This window comes from Rhinopithecus roxellana, chromosome 11 (genome assembly GCF_007565055.1).
Source record: "Rhinopithecus roxellana isolate Shanxi Qingling chromosome 11, ASM756505v1, whole genome shotgun sequence".
Taxonomy (NCBI): Eukaryota; Metazoa; Chordata; class Mammalia; order Primates; family Cercopithecidae; genus Rhinopithecus; species Rhinopithecus roxellana.
The window spans coordinates 78,604,027-78,623,727 of record NC_044559.1 but is presented as its reverse complement, the minus strand read 5'-3'; the positions used below and the strand labels follow the sequence as shown (position 1 = coordinate 78,623,727).

The 19,701-nt window shown below is 39.1% G+C and overlaps 1 protein-coding gene and 1 pseudogene across 1 annotated transcript in view; one reads left to right on the top strand and one right to left on the bottom strand.

The window, feature by feature from the left end:
* Positions 1 to 15,247, top strand: part of LOC104665355 (cytochrome P450 2C9-like) — a 51,549-nt gene extending 36,302 nt beyond the window's left edge. The window contains 3 exon segments of the mRNA XM_030940959.1: positions 6,583 to 6,770; positions 11,428 to 11,569; positions 14,699 to 15,247. Coding sequence (XP_030796819.1) covers positions 6,583 to 6,770; positions 11,428 to 11,569; positions 14,699 to 14,880 — 512 coding nt within the window. The 3' untranslated portion in view covers positions 14,881 to 15,247.
* The window catches only part of LOC115900313, a 113,107-nt pseudogene that overhangs the window by 78,552 nt on the left and 14,854 nt on the right, over positions 1 to 19,701 (bottom strand).

Below are 19,701 nucleotides of genomic sequence, written 5' to 3'. Positions count from 1 at the left end.
GCAGGCCTGGTGGTGACAAAATCTCTAAGCATTTGCTTATCTGTAAAGGATTTTATTTCTCCTTCACTTATGAAACTTAGTTTGGCTGGATATGAAATTCTGGGTTTAAAATTCTTTTCTTTAAGAACGTTGAATATTGGCCCCCACTCTCTTCTGGCTTGTAGAGTTTCTGCCGAGAGATCTGCTGTTATTCTGATGGGCTTTCCTTTGTGGGTAACCCGACCTTTCTCTCTGGCTGCCCTTAAGATTTTTTCCTTCATTTCAACTTTGGTGAATCTGGCAATTATGTGTCTTGGAGTTGCTCTTCTGGAGGAGTATCTTTGTGGCGTTCTCTGTATTTCCTGAATTTGAATGTTGGCCTGCCCTACTAGGTTGGGGAAGTTCTCCTGGATGATATCCTGAAGAGTGTTTTCCAACTTGGTTCCATTTTCCCCCTCACTTTCAGGCACCCCAATCAGACGTAGATTTGGTCTTTTTACGTAATCCCATACTTCTTGCAGGCTTTGTTCATTTCTTTTTCTTCTTTTTTCTTTTGGTTTCTCTTCTCGCTTCACTTCAGTCATTTGATCTTCAATCGCTGATACTCTTTCTTCCAGTTGATCGAGTCGGTTACTGAAGCTTGTGCATTTGTCACGTATTTCTCGTGTCATGGTTTTCATCTCTGTCATTTCGTTTACAATCTTCTCTGCATTAATTAGTCTAGCTGTCAATTCTTCCACTCTTTTTTCAAGATTTTTAGTTTTTTTGCGCTGGGTACGTAATTCCTCCTTTAGCTCTGATAAGTTTGATGGACTGAAGCCTTCTTCTCTCCTCTCGTCCAAGTCATTCTCTGACCAGCTTTGATCCGTTGCTGGCGATGGGGTGCGCTCCTTTGCAGGGGGAGATGCGCTCTTATTTTTTGAATTTCCAGCTTTTCTGCCCTGCTTCTTCCCCATCTTTGTGGTTTTATCTGTCTCTGGTCTTTGATGGTGGTGACGTACTGATGGGGTTTTGGTATAGGTGTCCTTCCTGTTTGATAGTTTTCCTTCTGACAGTCAGAAGGACTGTCTGTTGGTCTGTTGGAGATTGCTTGAGGTCCACTCCAGACCCTGTTTGCCTGGGTATCAGCAGCAGAGGTTGCCGAAGATAGAATATTGCTGAACAGCGAGTGTACCTGTCTGATTCTTCCTTTGGAAGTTTCCTCTCAGGGGTGTACTCCACCCTGTGAGGTGTGGGGTGTCAGACTGCCCCTAGTGGGGGATTTCTCCCAGCTAGGCTACTCAGGGGTCAGGGACCCACCTGAGCAGGCAGTCTGTCTGTTCTCAGATCTCAACCTCCGCGTTGGGAGATCCACGGCTCTCCCCAAAGCTGTCAGACAGAGTCGTTCGCGTCTGCACCGGCTCTCGCTACTTCCCCTGTTGGTCTTCAGCTGTGCGCTGTCCCCAGAGGTGGAGACTACAGAGACAGGCAGGCTTCCTTGACCTGCTGTGAGCTCCACCCAGTTCGAGCTTCCCAGCGGCTTTGTTTACCTACTTAAGCCTCAGCAATGGCGGGCGCCCCTCCCCCAGCCTCGCTGCTGCCTTGGGGATAGATCGCGGCAGACTGCTGTGTTAGCAGTGAGGGAGGCTTCGTGGGCGTGGGACCCTCCCGGCCAGGTGTGGGATATATTCTCCTGGTGTGCTTGTATGCTTACAGCGCAGTATTGGAGTGGGAGTTACCCGATTTTCCAGGTGTTGTGTGTCTCAGTTCCCCTGGCTAGGAAAACGGATCCCCTTCCCCCTTGCGCTTCCAGGTGAGGCGATGCCTCGCCCTGCTTCAGCTCTCGCTGGTCAGGCTGCAGCAGCTGACCAGCACCGATTGTCCGGCACTCCCTAGTGAGATGACCCCAGTACCTCAGTTGAAAATGCAGAAATCACCGGTCTTCTGTGTCGCTCACGCTGGGAGTTGGAGACTGGAGCTGTTCCTATTCGGCCATCTTGCTCCGCCCCCCTCAAACATTTTATTATTTTTATTTGTATTATCATATATACTAATGTATAATTTATACACAGATTCATCTTTTATCTTCTTTAATTTTTATGGGTACATAGTAGTTATAAATATGTTTGGGGGTACATGAGATGTTTTGATACAGGCATCCAATGTGAAATAAGCATGTCATGGAAAATGTGGTATCTATCCCCTTACGCATTTATTTTTTGAGTTACAAACAATTCAGTTACACTCTTTAAGTTATTTTAAAGTGTACAATTGAATTATTATTGACTATAGTCACCCTATTGTGCTATCATACAGTAGGTCTTATTCATCCCCACCTCCCCTCCCACCCCCCACTACCCTTTCGAGTCTCTGGTAACCATCCTTCTACACTTTATGTCCATTCGTTCAATTATTTTATTTGTAGATCCCACAAATAAATGAGAACATGCTATGTTTGTCTTTCTGTACCTGGCTTATTTCACTTAAAGTAATGATCTCCAGTTCCCTTCATGTTGTTGCAAATGACTGAATCTCATTCTTTTTATGGCTGAATAGAACTACATTGTGTATATGTACTACGTTTTCTTTATCCATTTGTCTGTTGATGGATATTTAGGTTGTTTTGAAGTCTTAGCTATTGTAAACAGTGCTGCAACCAACATGAGAGTGCAGATGTCTCTTCAATATACTTATTTCCTTTTATGGGGGTTATATACACAGCAGTAGGGTTGTTGGATCATATGGTTGCTTTATTTTTAGTTTTTTGAGGAACATTCAAACAGCTCTCCATAGTGGCCATACTAATTTACATTCCCACCAACATTGTGTGAGGGTCCACTTATCTCCACATCCTCACTAGCATTTGTTATTGCTGTCTTTTGGATATAAGCCATTTTAACTGGAGTGAGATGACATCTTATTGTAATTTTGATTTATATTTCTGTGAGGATCAGTGGTGTTGACCACCTTTTTGTATGCCTGTTACCCATTTAAATGTCTTCTTTTGAGAAATATCTATTCAAATCTTTTGCCCACTTTTGGATTGGATTATTAGATTTTTTTCTATAGAGTTGCTTGAGTTTCTTATATATTCTGGTTATTAATCTCTTGTCAGATGAATAGTTTGCAAATATTTTTCTCCATTCTATGGGTTGTCTCTTCTCTTTGTTGATTGTATCTTTGGCTGTGCAGAAGCTTTTTAACTTGATGTGATCCCATTTGTTCATGTTTGCTTTGAATGCCTGTGCTTGTGGGGTATTGCTCAAGAAATTTTTGCCTAGACCAATGTCCGGGAGATTTTCCCTAGGGGTTTCCTACTGCACTTTCACAGTTCAAGGTCTTAGATTTAAGTCTTTAATCCATTTTGAGTTAATTTTTATTTATGGCAAGAGATATGAGTCCAGTTTCATTCTTCTGTGTAGGATATTAAATTTTCCCAGCACAATCTATTGAAGACTGTCTTTCCCCCAGTGTACATCCTTGGTACCTGTGTTAGTCTGTTCTCATGCTTCTGATAAAGCCAACACAAGACTGGGTAACTTATAAAGGAAAGAAGTTTAATGGACTCACACTTCCACATGACTGGGGAGGCCTCACAATCATGGCAGAAGGTGAATGAGGAGCAAAGTCACGTCTTACATGGCAACACACAGAGAGTTTTGCAGGGGAACTTCCATTTATAAAACCATGAGATGTTGTGAGATTTATTCACTACCATGAGAAAAGTATGGAAGAAACCATGCCCATGATTCAATTATCCCCACCTGGCCTCACCCTTGACTTGTGGGGATTATTACAATTCAAGATGAGATTTGGGCTGGGAACACAGCCAAACCATATCAGCACCTTTGTCAAAAATGAGTTCACTCTAGGTATGTGAAATTGTTTGTGGATTCTCTATTCTGTTCCATTGGTCCATGTGTTTGTTTTTATGTCTGTACCATAGTGTTTTAGTTAGCATAGCTCTGTAGTATAATTTGAAGTAAGATAATGTGATTCTTCCAATTTTGTTCTTTTTGCTTAGGACAGTTTTGACTATTCTGGGTCTTTTGTGGGTCCATATAAATTTTAGGATTTATTTTTGCTATTTCTTTGAAGAATGCCATTGATATTTTGATAGGGATTTTATTGAAACTGTAGATTGTTTTGATAGTATGGGCACTTTAACAATGTTGATTTTTCCAATCCATGAACATGAAATATTTGTCTGTTTGTGTCCTCTTAAATTTCTTTCCTCAGTGTTTTATAGTTTTCATTATAGAGATCTTTCAGTTCTTTGGTTAAATTAATTCCTAGGTATTTAATTTTATGTATGGCTAGTGTAAATGGGATTACTTTTTAAATTTCTTTTTCTTTTTGTTCATAGTTGGCATATAACAACACTACTGATTTTTATGTTGATTTTGTATCCTTCAACTTTACTGAATTTGTTCATCAGTTCTAATAATTATCTTGTGGAAGCTTTAGGTTTTTTCCTAGTATAAGGTTATATCATCTGCACACAAGGATATTTTGGCTTCTTCCTTTCCATTTTGGATAACCTTTATATCTTTCTCTTGTCTGATTGCTCTTGCTAGGTCATCCAGTATTATGATGAATAACAATGGTGACAGTGGGCATCCTTGTCGTGTTTCTGATCTGAGAGGAAAGACTTTCCATTTTCCCCATTCAGTATAGTACTAGTTGTGTGTCTCTCATATAGCTTTTTTATGTTGAGGTATGTTTCTTCTATCTCAAGTTATTTTTCATGAATTTGTATGAGGAAAGGATGTTAAATTTTATCAAATCCTTTTAAAGCATCAACTGAAGTGATCATATAGTTTTTATCCTTCATTCTTTCGATATGATGTATCACACTGCTTGATTTGCACATGTTGAACCATCCTTGCATCCCAGGGATAAATCCCACTTAGTCATTGTGAATGACCTTTTTATTGTATTGCTGAATTTGGTTTGCTCGCATTTTGTTGAAGATTTTTGCATTAGTGTTCATCAGGTGTATTGGCCTGTAGTTTTGTTTTCTTGATGTGTCTTAGTCTGATTTTGGTATCAGGGTAATACTGGCCTCATAGAATGAGTTTGGAAGTGTTCTATTTGCCTTTATTTTTTGGGATAGTTTGAGTAGGATTGGTATTAGTTCTTTAAATGTTTGGTAAAAATCAGCAGTAAAGCTAGCCAGTCTTGGGATTTTCTCTACTGGGATACTTTTTATTTTTTGTTTGATCTTGGTACTGGTCATTGCATGTTTAGGTTTTGGATTTCTTCCTTCTTCATTTAAATTTTATTTGCTTCTGCTCTGATCTTTATTATTCCTTTTCTTCTACTAACTTTGGGTTTAATTTACTTTTGCTTTTCTAGTTCTTTAGGATGCATCATTAGATTGTTTACTTGTCAATTTTCTCCATTTTTGATATAAGCTCTTGTAGCTGTAAACTTCCCTCTTAGTAGTGGTCTTGCTGTAGCCCCTAGGTTTTGGTATGTTGTGTTTCCATTATCATTTGTTTCAAGAAAATTTTCCATTTCCTTTTTAATCTCTTCATGGGCCCACTGTTCATTTATGAGCACATTTTAAAATTTCCATTTATTTGTGTAGTTTCTAAATTTCCTCTTGTTATTGATTGCTGGTTTTATTACATTGTGGTCAGAGAAGATGCTTGATATTATTTCATTCTTTGAATATTTTAAGACGTGTTTTGTGACCTAACATATGGTCAATTCTTGATAACAATCCATGTGCTGTGGAAAAGAATGTGTATTCTGTCGCAGTTGGATAAAATATTCTGCAAATATTTATTAGATCCATTTGGTCTATAGTGCAGATGAAGTTCAATGTTTGCTTGTTGATTTTCTCTCTGGATGCCCTGTCCAATGCTGAAAGTGGGGTGTTGAAGTCTCCAGCTATTACTGTATTGCAGTCTATCTCTCTCTAGTTCTAATTATAGTTCTTTTATATATCTGGGTGCTCCATTGTTGGTTGCATATATGTTTAAAATTCTTCCACCTTCTTGCTGAGGTGACCACTTTATTACCAATAGTGATCTTTGTCTCTTCTTATAGTTTTTGTTTTGAAATCTGCTTTGTCTGTTTTAAATATAGTAACTCGTGCTCATTTTTTCATTTCCATTGGCAGGTACTGTCTCATTCCATTCCTTTATTTTCAGCCTATGTGTGTCTTTATAAGTGAAGTGTGTTTCTTTTAGGTGACAGGTTAATAGGTCCTGTTTTTCCATCCAGTCAGTATGTCTTTTGATTGGAGATTTTAGTCCATTTACATTCAGTGTTATTATTGACAAGTAAGGACTTACCCCTGCCCTTTTGTTATTTGTTTTCTGGTTGTTTTGTGGACATCTCTTCCTTCTTTCATTTCTTCTTGCCTTCCTTTATTGAAGATAATTTTCTCTGCTTACATGTATACATATTTTTCTTAATGCCTACTTTATAGCAGTTACACATTTGTGCATCTGTAACAGTCCTCTCTTTAAGGTTGCATATACTTCCATTACTATAATTTAAATTTCTAGTGAAGTTTGGATACCTTCATCATGATTCATGTACCCCTGAATTGGGACAACAAATGTGCCATTTTTTCTCCTTTTCCATCAGTTTTTACTTGTGTCTTGTCAGCTAAAGTCCAGGAAGAGATTGCACGTGTGATTGGCAGAAATCGGAGCCCCTGCATGCAGGACAGGAGCCACATGCCCTACACAGATGCTGTGGTGCACGAGGTCCAGAGATACATTGACCTCCTCCCCACCAGCCTGCCCCATGCAGTGACCTGTGACGTTAAATTCAGAAACTATCTCATTCCCAAGGTAAGTTTGTTTCTCCTACACTACAACTCCATGTTTTTGAAGTCCCCAAATTCATAATATCATTCTTATCCTCTACCATCCCCCCATGAGAGAAGTGCATAACTCATATGTATGGCAGTTTAATTGGACTTTCTGTTGTTTCCAGCTTGGGGCTACAAAGTCTTGTAACAGGTTCTTGTGTCTGGCAGTGTGTGTTTTCCAGATTTATTATCTTTCTTCAAGATTGGTTTGGCTACTCTTAGGTGCTTATATTCCAAGGTATTAGTTTGTCAATTTGCCAAAACATTGGGCTGGAATTTCTGTCAGGGTGACATTAAATTTGTAAGTCAGTTTGGAAAGAACTGAATCTTGACACGTTGAGTCTTTCTATTCCTCAATATAATTATGCTTCCAATTTATTTGGGGTTTCTTTTATTTTCCCAGGAATGTTGTGATTTTGTTGTCATGGCTTTCAAGTCTTTGGTTTTCCCTAGATAATTAATATTCTTGTTGTGGAACATAATTAGTTTTTATCATTCTGATGATGTTAATCTGTCAACTTTGCTAATTTTACTAATAACTGTTCATAATTTATACCTGGATTCATTGTAATTTCCGTGTACATTATATGTATCTGGGTTAATATTGTTTTATTTCTTATTTTCCATTTCTCATGGGCTTAATGTCTCTTTATTGCATTAATTATTGCACTGGCTTGAATTTCTAGGAGAGTGTTGAATAGAATTGGTGTCAGTGTGGATCCTTGTTCCTCATTTCTAATCTGCAGGAAGCAGTGGAAGTTTTCCATTTCAATATTGAGAATGATGCTTGAAGTAGATTTTGGTAGTTTCTTTTTTACAAGATTAGAGAAGTTTGCTGTCATGTATATATGTCATCATTGTGTATAAAATCTTATCAGTCAATTCTGGGCATCTATTTATACAATTGTTTGTTAGTCCATTTCCATTGCTATAAAGGAATATCTTTGGCTGGGTAATTTATTTAAAAAGAGTTATATTTTGGCTCATGGTTCTGCAGGCTGTACAAGAGGCATAATGGGAGCAGGCATCTCCTCCTAATGAGGACTTCAGGTAGCTTTCAATCAAGGAAGAAGGTGAAGGGGAAGCAAGCGTGTCACATGGCAAGAGAAGGTGTAAGGGAAAAAGGGGTAGAAGTGACTTTAAACAACCAGCTTGTGTGTGAACTAACAGAATATGAACTCACTTATTATCACCGGAAGCGCTTTAAGCCACTGATGAAGAATTCATCCCCATGTCCTAAATACCTCCCACCAGACCCCACCTGCAACACTGGGAATCACAATGAGATTTGAAGGGGACAAATATCCATTTAACAACAGATTATATATATTTGGCTTACATTCCTCACTAAATAGAAATAAGTATGCACATAAAGATGAACTGACCTTCTTCATAATGTTTAGGACTTCAGTATTTACATTCACAAGAGATTTAGTTTATAATTTTCTTTCTCAGAATTTTCAAGATTTTTGATATTAAGATTATGCCAGCCTTATAAAACTAGGCGAGAAAAGTTTCCTAATGCGAGTCTGATTTTATTGCCGTTCCCTCTCCCCACTTTCCTTCTTGTGATAACTTAGTTGTATCTTTGAAATGCCTGATAAATTTTGGTTAAATACCAGATGTTACAGATAAGAAATTGCAGAATTGCAAAGGAGGTTTATATTCTTTAAAGAAAGATTCATTCCTCTCCCATAGGCAGCCATAATGACTTAACACCTGTTGTCATGATTCAGAATTGGACGTAATGCAAAGACAGTCAAAAATTGAGTGTCAGTGTTAGCTTAGCTCTCTGAGGTTCTCCTACCTCTGGAACCTTGAGACCAATTTTTGTCTCGGTGGTTTTACAATGCCTTCCATCACATGGTTTCTGTATTTATCCAGACACTCCAGTTGCCATCTCGAACCTATTTTTTCCAATTAAAACCAATACTTATTATTAGTAAAATAAAAAATAATATAACTGAAAGTTGTATTTTCAAGGGGAAAAAGCAATGAGATTGGTAAGGTTGCAATTACTAATGTCATTTTTTGAAGAAGACAATTGATAATTTACTGTGCGATTATGGGGCTTACCCTAATGGTCACTGATTTAGTACAAGAGATAAGACTTCAATGCACTCTGTTTTCACAAACAGAGGAGGTAACCAGAGAAGAGTTTTGTTTCTCAAAATTAGGGTCTGAGGGTAATAGTAATGAAACTTACTTCTTCTCCTAGAACTAATTAAATGAGACATATACTGAAGAATCAGGCAGGAGTTGCCAATCTCCCCAGTTCACTGAATCAGCTTTGGTGACCTGCTGGAGGGGAACGTTGCATCTGATGAGCTTCTTCATTCACCCCCCTACGGGGCAGCTCATGCTGTGCCTGGTGTCTTTTGAGCCCTGAGAAGCCAGAGCCCAAGTGAATCACCCACTGAATCCCTTCTTCATGGAATAGCCCAGTACAGAAAAATGCAACACTGTGTGGTCAATTCTACCCTCTTTACAAATCAGATACATGTGTTCTTCTGCTACAGCCTGGATCCATTTATCTAGCTGGAGATAATAGTCTGAGACAGGAGTTGGCAAACTTTCTGTAATGGGCCAGATAGTAAATATTTTAGACTTTTCCAGCCATGTGGTTTCTGTTGCAATTTTTGACATCTGCTATTGTAGCATGAAAGCAGTCATAAACAATCTGCAAATGAATGAGGATTGATATGTTCCAATTTTTATAGAAAGAAATGTAAAATTCCCATAAAATGTTTGTTTCAAAAATATTATTTTTTATTTGCATTTGTTCAATGTAAACACTTTTAGCTCACATACTATACAAAAACAGGTGGCAGGATGGACTTGTGCAGGGAGTATTTTTTATTCATGCCTAATATAAGAAATTCCTGTCCAGCAGAATTTTCTGCAAAGATGTGCGATTGATTTGTGCTTTTGTGTCCTATTTAAACAATATTTGTCAGCACAAGATTCCAAAGACTGGCTTTTAACTTTCCCAGAATTTTTTTGTTTTAGCTCTTATATTTAGATCAATGACATCTTTCAAATTAATTTTTATTCATAATATGAAGTAATAGTAGTCATGCTTCAATGTCTATAAATTTCTACTTATTCGAGTAACATTTGGAGAAATAAATCTGCCTTGGCATCTTAATAACATTTTAATATAGTACTTGTTTAGAAACATTCAAGGGAATATTTTTAAAAAACAAAATTATAGACTATTTATATAGAAATTTAGGGGGTAGAATTTTTCCTCACCTTTGTATTATAAAATTTTTTAAATAAATAACATTACACACACATATGTGTATGTGCATATGGCAGTGTGTATATATATCTACTTTGATATCTGTCCATCCATCTATTTATGCCTCAATACTTGAGTATGTATAGCACAATAACAATGGTTTTCTCCTACATAATAATAATAGCATTCATACTGTGGAGTTATTAATACAATAATATTATTTACTGTACAGCTTATATTTAAAATTTCCCAATTTTTAAAGAATATTTTAATCACTTTTTTCTTTCAATTCACTCTCCAGTCAAGAAACAGGCACATAATTTCGGTATCCTGATATTTTCATCTCCTGTAATCAAGAAGAGTCCATTTCCTCTGTTTCCTTTCAGTATGTTGATCTCTGTGAGGAGCTAAAGTCATTAGTCATTTAAATTTTCCTGAGGCTCATTTTGTATGATTGTTTTCTAGATATTATATTCCAGTTATGACTTTGGCAAGAAAACTACATAGTACTTTGAATATCCCACTGAATCACAGTGGTGAGGCAGGGGCACATAATGTCACATATGCCATTATTGGTTATGCTAAGATTCTCACCTAATAAGTTGGAATCTGCCAGATCTCTCCACTGAAGGGGTTGTTTTTTATGTGTAAATGATGAAAATCTATGGCATGGTACTTTAAGACTGAACACCCTCCTTCCCAAATTACACATCCAATAGTTTTATCTTTCATTAATGATCCTCACCTGACCTGATGATCTTGACCTGAATGGTTACAAATAGGTGATTTTTCTAATTTCATCATTCCTTCTGTATTTTTAAGCTAGAATAAATCTGTAATGAATATCTCTCCCATATCTTTAAATGAAGACAAAGAAACTGCATGACAATGACAAGAACTCAATAGTTTTATCCTTGCCACTACATTTGTTACCATCCCAGAAGACGTCATTTGAAACTCAATCGTGTTTATTCACAAATGCCCTGTGAACAGATACTGTGGCCATTTCCCGTGTCAACAGAGACTTCAACTTTAAGTCATACTCTACACATAAAGTTGGTGAAAACTGAAATGATGGAATAGGGGAGCAAGTGTGGACAGCCACTAGTTTCCAAGCTTGATGAAAAGGAGGACAAATTCAGAGGGTTGCACCCAAATATCCAAGTACTCTGGATTCAAATGTGATTGCAGGGCACTTTAGCAAGATTATTGTCCCTGGCCTTAAGCTCATGCCTCTTATTTCTTGGTCTATCCATCTGGAAATGGTACTGTTCTTCTTTGGAACGGGATTTCCTCATCTGCACATCAAAAGATTTAACTACGTGATTACCACTCTGTCTTCAACCTTCATGACTTCTTTATATCTCAGTTCATCTATGTCTCTTGTTTCTAGGGCACAACCATATTAATTTCCCTGAGTTCTGTGCTACGTGACAACAAAGAATTTCCCAACCCAGAGATGTTTGACCCTCGTCACTTTCTGGATGAAGGTGGCAATTTTAAGAAAAGTAACTACTTCATGCCTTTCTCAGCAGGTAATATAAATGTATTTCCAATGTGTTTCAGGGTATAAGACAACTTTTTTGATCAGCTGGAACTTACATCCACCTTTTCTGCAGTAGTATAATTATTCTTGGTACGTGATCAAGAGCATTGTTCTGAATGTCTGTGTGCTCCCTCTCATGATACATCCTAATTATTGGGCCAGATTAGTGGGCTTTGGGGAGTTAATCCAATTCTTCCAAATTGAGAAAGCTGAAGTATAGGTTGGTTGAATTCTGCCTCTAGATACACCACTGAGGTACCCAAGAACTCCTCCTAGAAGATAAAACTAATTACCTTTTCCTCCTTAGCCATGAGGAAGTTATTTCACTCCAGAACTTCACTGAGTGTTTTCCATATGGTGTCCCTCACCCCTAGGCTGGGCTTGTAGGATAAAATTATCCTCAAACACTGAAGACGGTTTTAAAAGGCTCACTTCTGAGTTTGGAAAGCACAGCAAACAGATCATTTTAGTTCAATAGGACTGAGGCTGTGATACAGGAAAGGATAAGCTGTTGGGAGTTGGGAGGTAGATGGAAAAGCTGTCTGCTTCTTGTTCTCTTATACCCCAAAGTGAGGCATAAGTAACATTTTAGTAGCAGTAAAGACATTTGAGCTACCTCAAAGGAGGCAGAGAGGATGAAAAGAGGAGAAGGCAGGGCTATTAAAGGAGATAATGAGCCACAGGAGCAGGACATTGGCTCTAAATAAAGGATATTAGAACCTTTGTCAAATAACCGTGGATGGGATGAGGGGGACATTGGGAATGTAGCAGGATACTCTGCAGTGATGCAGAGCACCACGCTCTTCCCCTAGTCATGGCCATGTATCTTGGATGTTGGATCTCCACACCCGAAATGTGTGTGCTGAGCGTCTGGTGATAGAATCTCCTTCCTTTATTCTGTGACCTTTGATGTCTGCTTTATATCTGGCACTGTAGATACCAAGACAACAAGAAAAGAAACTTTCCTTCAAGCATTCACATTTAGCACATGCATTAGTCCATTCTTACATTGCTATAAAGAACTACCTGAGACTGGGTAGTTTATGAAGAGAAGAGGTTTAATTCACTCACAGTGCCACAGGCTGTACAGGAAGCATGGCTGGGAGACCTCAGGAAACTTGCAATTACGGTGGGAGGCAGAGCGGAAGCAAGCACATCTTTCCATGGCAGAGCAGGAAAGAGAGAGCAAAGAGGAAAGGCTACATGCCTTTAAAAAACCAGATCTCATGAGAACTCGCTCATTATCATGAGAACAGCAAGGGGGAAATTATCCCCCATGATTCTATCACCTCTCACCAGGTATCTTCCCCAACATTGGGAATTACAATTTGACATGAGATTTGGGTAAGGACAGAGAGCCTAACCGTATCACACACAAAGGAAGGAAGGAAGGAAGGGAGGGAGGGAGGGAGGGAGGGAGGAAGGAAGGAAGGAAGGGAGGGAGGGAGGGAGGGAGGGAGGGAGGGAGGGAGGAAGGGAGGAAGGGAGGAAGGAAAGAAGTGATTATTATTCTAGGTGACACATGCTGTCTGTTTCTTCTGCCGTAACAAAATATCCAAGACTAGGTAATTGATAAATAATTGAAATTATTTCTCACAGTTCTGAAGGCTGGGAGTTCCAAAATCGAGGTGTCAGCAAGTTCAGTGCCTGTTGAGGGCCTGTTCCTTATAGATAATGCCCCCCCTGTATCCTTATATGGCAGAAGGGCAAAAAAGGCAAAAGGGGAGAAATGGCTCCCTTACATCTCTTGATGTTATTATTTTAGCAAGGACAGAGCCCTCCAGACTTATTCACTTCCTACAAGGCCTCATCTCTTTAGTAATGTTGCATTGGGGATTATGTTTCAACATACAAAATTGGGAGAAGCCATATTCAGATCATAGCACATTTTTCAATGGAAGCATAAATATAGTGTTGAGGAAATCCAGAGAAAGCAACATTTGCTTGCTCAAGGATATGAGAAAGCAGGTATAAAAGGAGACAAAATTTGACCTATATCCTTACTGTAGTATTAGAAAAGTTCATCTTGGCCAAAAGGAGCAGCGTGATATAAAATTTGAAACCTCGTAGTGTGCTAGAGGCTGATGATGAGTGGCTATGCCTAGAGTTGAGAGTAGGGGATGTGAAGAGTGTAAGGAGTGATATGAATCATCAGACTGGAAACAGAATGTGAGGGTCCAGGTCAATCCATTGGGACTTTATTCTATAGGACAGACAGGGAAGCCATTGAAAGTTTTTTTGTTTTGTTTTGTTTTTTTTTGTTTTGTTTTTTTTATTGTTTTTTTGAGACGGAGTCTCGCTCTGTCGCCCAGGCTGGAATGCAGTGGCTGGATCTCAGCTCACTGCAAGCTCTGCCTCCCAGGTTTACGCCATTCTCCTGCCTCAGCCTCCCGAGTAGCTGGGACTACAGGTGCCCACCACCTCACCTGGTTAGTTTTTTGTTTTTTTTTTTAGTAGAGACGGGGTTTCACCGGGTTAGCCGGGATGGTCTCGATCTCCTGACCTTGTGATCCGCCCGTCTCGGTCTCCCAAAGTGCTGGGATTACAGGCTTGAGCCACCGCGCCCGGCCTGCCATTGAAAGTTTTAAAGTGAGAACGTGACATGTTTAGACATGTGGTCCTGGAAGTACCTACGGGAAAAAAAATCTTGACTGCTTATTGAGCCAGAAATACAAAGGGAAATACAGTATGTTAGCCTCCTCCTCTAAGTCCTTCTCAGTTCAACCCACTTGACAAGGAACGTATGTTTCTAAAGAAAGATTGATGAAGACATTTAAAGTCTTTAGAAAGATTTTAATAAAGTGCTTGGCATGTAGCTGGTACTCAATAAATATTTGTTGAATACAGGGTGCCTGTTAAGATTTGATATTATGGGAAGAGTAAGCATGTCCATTCATTTTTTCAGTTGCCTATCCATCCATCCAATCATCCATTTATCCATCCACCCATCCATCCATTCATTCATGCATGCACCCATCCACTCATCTATTTCCTCATCCTTCCTGTGATTCACTGAACAGTTATTGCATATTCTGTTTGTGCCTGTTATAGAGACAGTGTTTGTCACTGTCACAGTTACACATGAGGAGTAACTGCTCTCTGTGTTTTCTATTTTCAGGAAAACGGATTTGTGTGGGAGAAGCCCTGGCCCGCATGGAGCTGTTTTTATTCCTGACCTCCATTTTACAGAACTTTAACCTGAAATCTCTTGTTGACCCAAAGGACCTTGACACCACTCCAGTTGTCAATGGATTTGCCTCTGTGCCACCCAAGTACCAGCTGTGCTTCATTCCTGTTTGAAGAAGAGCAGATGGTCTGGTTGCTGCTGTGCTGTCCCTGCAGCTCTCTTTCCTCTGGGGCGTTATCCACCTTTCACTATCTGTGATACCTTTTCTGGCCTGTCATCTCACATTTTCCTTTGCCTCAAGATCTAGTGAACATTCAGCTTCCACGAAGGAGAGTTTCCTATGTTTCACTGTGCAAATATATCTACTATTCTCCATACTCTCTAACAGTTGCATTGACTGTCACATAATGCTGATACTTATCTAATGTTGAGTTATTAATATGTTATCATTGTTAAATAGAGAAAGATGATTTGTGTACTATAATTCAAAGGCATTTCTTCTTTGCATGTTCTAAATAAAAAAACATTATTATTTGCTGAGTCAGTTTATTAAACCTTCCTTCTTTTATGCATAATGTGGGTGAGTAATTAAAGAAAACAGAGTTCCAGGAGGCCATGCTGGGTCTCAAAATGATGAGGACAGAAAGGACAAAGGGGAAGAGGGTAGGGAAGCTATTTTGCTGAGTGTTAGAGTTACCTGAGGATTGGATTTGAAAGTGAGAAACTGTGTCCAGGAGCAGTTCCAACCCGTAGGGAAATATTCAGAGGATTAGCCAAAGGGAGAAATGGATATTGAATGTTAGAATTCTTATATCCACATTGGTGCTCCTTTTTTTTTTTTTTTTTTTTTTTTTTTTTTTTTTTTTTTTGAGACAAAGTCTTGCTCTGTCACCCAGGCTGGAGTGCAGTGGTGCGATCTCAGCTCTCTGCAACCTCCACCTCCCAGGTTCAAGTGATTCTCCTGCCTCAGCCTTCTGAGTAGTTGGGATTACAGGTGCACGCCACCACGCCTGGCTAATTTTTTGTATTTTTAGTACAGACAGGTTTTCACCGTGTTAGCCAGGATGGTCTCGAACTCCTGACCTCATGATCTGCCTGCCTCGGCCTCCCAAAGTGCTGAGATTATAGCTGTGAGCTCCTGTGCCTGGTCTGGTTTTAAAGTGTCATTACTTTATCCCTAAATAAAGAATCAGATCACTTTTATTACTTCATGTTTCCAACTTAGAACAATATAAAGAAGCATAAATATATGCTTTCATATTGCTGCTCATGTGCTCTGTCATGCTTCTCTCTTCAAACATGAACAAACTTCTTTTTCTTTTTCATATTTTTTTTTTTGAGATGGTGTCTCACTTTTGTTGCCCAGTGCAATGGTGTGATCTTGGCTCACTGCAATCTCCACCTTCAGGGTTCAAATGATTTTCCTGCTTCAGCCTCCCAAGTAGCTGGATTACAGGTGCCCACCACCACACCAGGATAATTTTTGTATTTTCAGTAGAGACTGGGTTTTACCATGTTGGTCAGACTAGTCTTGAACTCCTGACCTCAAGTGATCCACTCACCCTAGCCTTGCAAAGTGCTGGGATTACAGGCATGAGCCACTATGCTTGACTGTACAAAATTTCTAAGAAGAATTATCAGGATTTTATCTTTCTCAACTTCTCCTATATTATTTTACTTTTAACATAAGTGGGATGATAATTTTATGCTACGGCCCTAATATAATTAGCCTCATGTCATCTCCAAAGCATAGACAACTAAGTATCTTATGTTAAATGATATTCATCACTCTTCCTGTCTTCTACTTGAAATGTAAGAAATAAGAAGTAACATAACTCATTATGCTTCTCACAGCTCATCTCCCAGAAGAAGTTACTTATACTTTGGAACATGTTTTAAAGATAATATGTGGGTGCAGGTGTACATGTACATCTATATATGTATGTGTACTTTATGTGTATTCACCCATTTTATATATTATATATAACTTATGCATACACACATATAGGGTTAAATGTTTATTTATAATATTGGGCTCATATCACACATCTTGTATTAAAACTTACTATTTTCCTATCAAGTAACATGCCAGCAAAACCTCTAAGGTGATAGAAACATAGGCAAATGATTCAGAGAGATAATAGAAGAGAAAGTGGATATGAGTATTACATCAACGGAAAGAACCAAATGGAAATTACACATTATACCTTTTAAACCTTCTTCAGTGGGAAATGAAAATGTATTAATGTAGTGTTAGTAGAGGTGTGGGCAAACACCCCTAGGTGAGATACATCAAGGAGTTGTTAAGTCTGTTTTCTTCTGGAGACCGTAGTGAATAATCTGTTTTCCTGCCTATTTTAGCTCCTAATGGCTGCCTGCATTCCTTGGCTCATGAACTCTTCCTTCTTTCACTCCAAACACTTGCTTCTGTTGTCACATCTCCTACTCCTACTACTGACTCTTATTCTCACATCTCCCTTACGTTAGAAATGCAAAATGTTTTTTCCCTGGTGCCACAAATAAATAGCACTCAAACATAAAATTAATTTTCTCAGCAAGGCAATTTTTACTTTCTGCAGATAGAGTGCTCCTTGCAGATGGAACAAGGGTGAGAGCATACCTGGACAGAGGAGAGGAAGAGGTTCTTATTCCTGATGGAGATAGCCTCTACTGCTGTGTCATTCCACTGTTTTCTAGGGTTGGACCGCATAGTCTAAACTAATTTCGACTGGTTATTTTAAAAAAGAGCAGGAGTATGAGCCAGAGTGGTGAGGCATGTAGTTTTGCAGGAAGGGCAGTTACAGAACTGGTGGCTCAAGGTGAGTCAGGATGGAGCAGGTGACCAGGGTGACTCACTTCAAAGCAAGTGACCAGGGGAACAGATGTGAACTACTGATTAGGACTGGAGGGAAAGTTGTCTACTGAAATTAGAAGCAAGGGGGTGAAGGGAACCAGGAAGTTAAACTTTAAAATGGGGAATTAATAAGAGAGCTGAACATACTGACATTCTGATTCTTTGAAGAGAAACTTGGGATTCACTATATTTAACAATTCCTCATCTTGAATTTTTCCAATTCTTTCTCTTCAAACTTTCTTAACATGTCTTGGCTGAGTTGTTCTGCATGATTCTCTAAAAGAAAAAGCTTCTCTGAATAAGGTGGAGGAGAATTAAGGGAGGTTTTAGTAAGTGCTGCCTGTATGAGTCTGTGCATCAGCCCACAGATGCATGGTATGACACAACACCCAACAAGAATGAATACGTCTACTACAGCCGTGAGAGAAGTAAGAACTGAAGCTATGATTTTTTTTCCATTTACTGAATGATTTTTCTAGCCACCTTTTAAAGGGGTCATTTACCCCTGAGTTTTTGGCTAACTCATTGGACAGAGCAGTTAGATCTTGCAATGCATTTGTTATACTTCCATCAGGGGCAGTATTACTTGGGATGAAGGTACAACATTGAGTTTTAATCATGATGCAAACTCCTCCTCTTTCTGCTGATATAATGTCTAAGGCTATTCTATTTTCCCAAGCCATCTGGCTAGTAGCCCCTAATTTCTCTGCTATTTCTTTAACAGCCTCTCTAGTGTAGTTAATAAACCACTGTTGACCATAATAGATGTAATTTGTCCAGTCTGCATTTTTATTAATCTTCACCCACCAGAATATTGACTGAAATCCTGAAGTTATTTGATCATGGATTTTAAATTCTTCTGGTAGTCCTCATTGAGCTATAATAGCATTTATATAAACACGGGGGTCAAAGGACCCATATAGGGTACTTCTTCCTTTACAATTTTCTCTTTTTTTTGTAATTGTGTTGATGGAATGCTAGAGTGAAAGGGATGGTGAATTGGACTAGAGCTCAAGAGCTGCTCTAATTACTTGGCACAGTACCCAGCAACAGTCCCCCATAATACCACCACACTTATGCTCAGGGATGAACAAGGACAGACTGATTGGTAAGCTCTTGAAGAGGTTTGGTTTCACTACACACTGTTAAATCTTCAAGGAATGCTAACTTTTCCCTCTGCTGTGAAAGGCATGAGGTGAAGTTAATATCAGGGGCTGGAGGCCAGATGACCCTAGAGGGCTGACCCACAGGGCTCTTCACCTCAGGGTAAAGCAGTAAAAGAGTCTTGCATGACCCATCACCCCAGGTTGTGGGGTTCTGGAAGAGAGCTACCATACAGCTCATGCCAGTCCCTGAGAGGACCACCCAGGCAGAAAGGGAACAATCTGGGTCTCTGGCCTGCCTATCGCACAAGCGTTTCAGTCACTTTTGTTTAGTGTGCAAACAGAATATTTTATCCATTCCAGCCAAGCATTTGCATCCTGATACCCTGTTTCAATTGCTACAGTTTGTTTTAAATAGTTAACCTCTACAACAACTACTTTGGTTTTATCATCGGGTATATAACAAGAGAAAGTTTGGTTAGGGGAGAACTTAGGAGAGGGAGAAAAGGGTGCAGGAAGTGAGGAGGCAATGAAGCACATTTCAAAGGATCCTGAGACTTCTGCTCCTATACCATAGAAATGGCTTAATGAAGGGGAAGAACTCTGGGGAGCAGAGATGCTAATCTGTACTGGATTACATTGGTTTAGCTGACAGTGGGGAGGGATAACTCCTTTAGTAAAATGAATATACGGTTTTAAGAAATTGCAAGTACTGGTTGGGGTGGTCCATCCTTGCTCTTTAGTATTTTATAGAGCATTGAACCAACTTTGGCAGAGAAACTCTGATCTAGGAGGACAAGATTTCCAGTTAATACTGGAATCTCCATCACACTCTTCTCAAACTGCCTTATCCTTGTTAACAGATTTTTAGTCTGAGGAGAGCTAGGAAGGATAAAGTACTTTTCTGAAGTGGAGAGTTCCCTCTAACTTGGCAAGTCTCCACAGGGTGTAACAAGGCAATCATCAAAAGTAATAGTTTGAGGTAAAATTGACTTGGTACATCAATAACTAGGTGGTCAGCAATAGAGCAAGGAAAG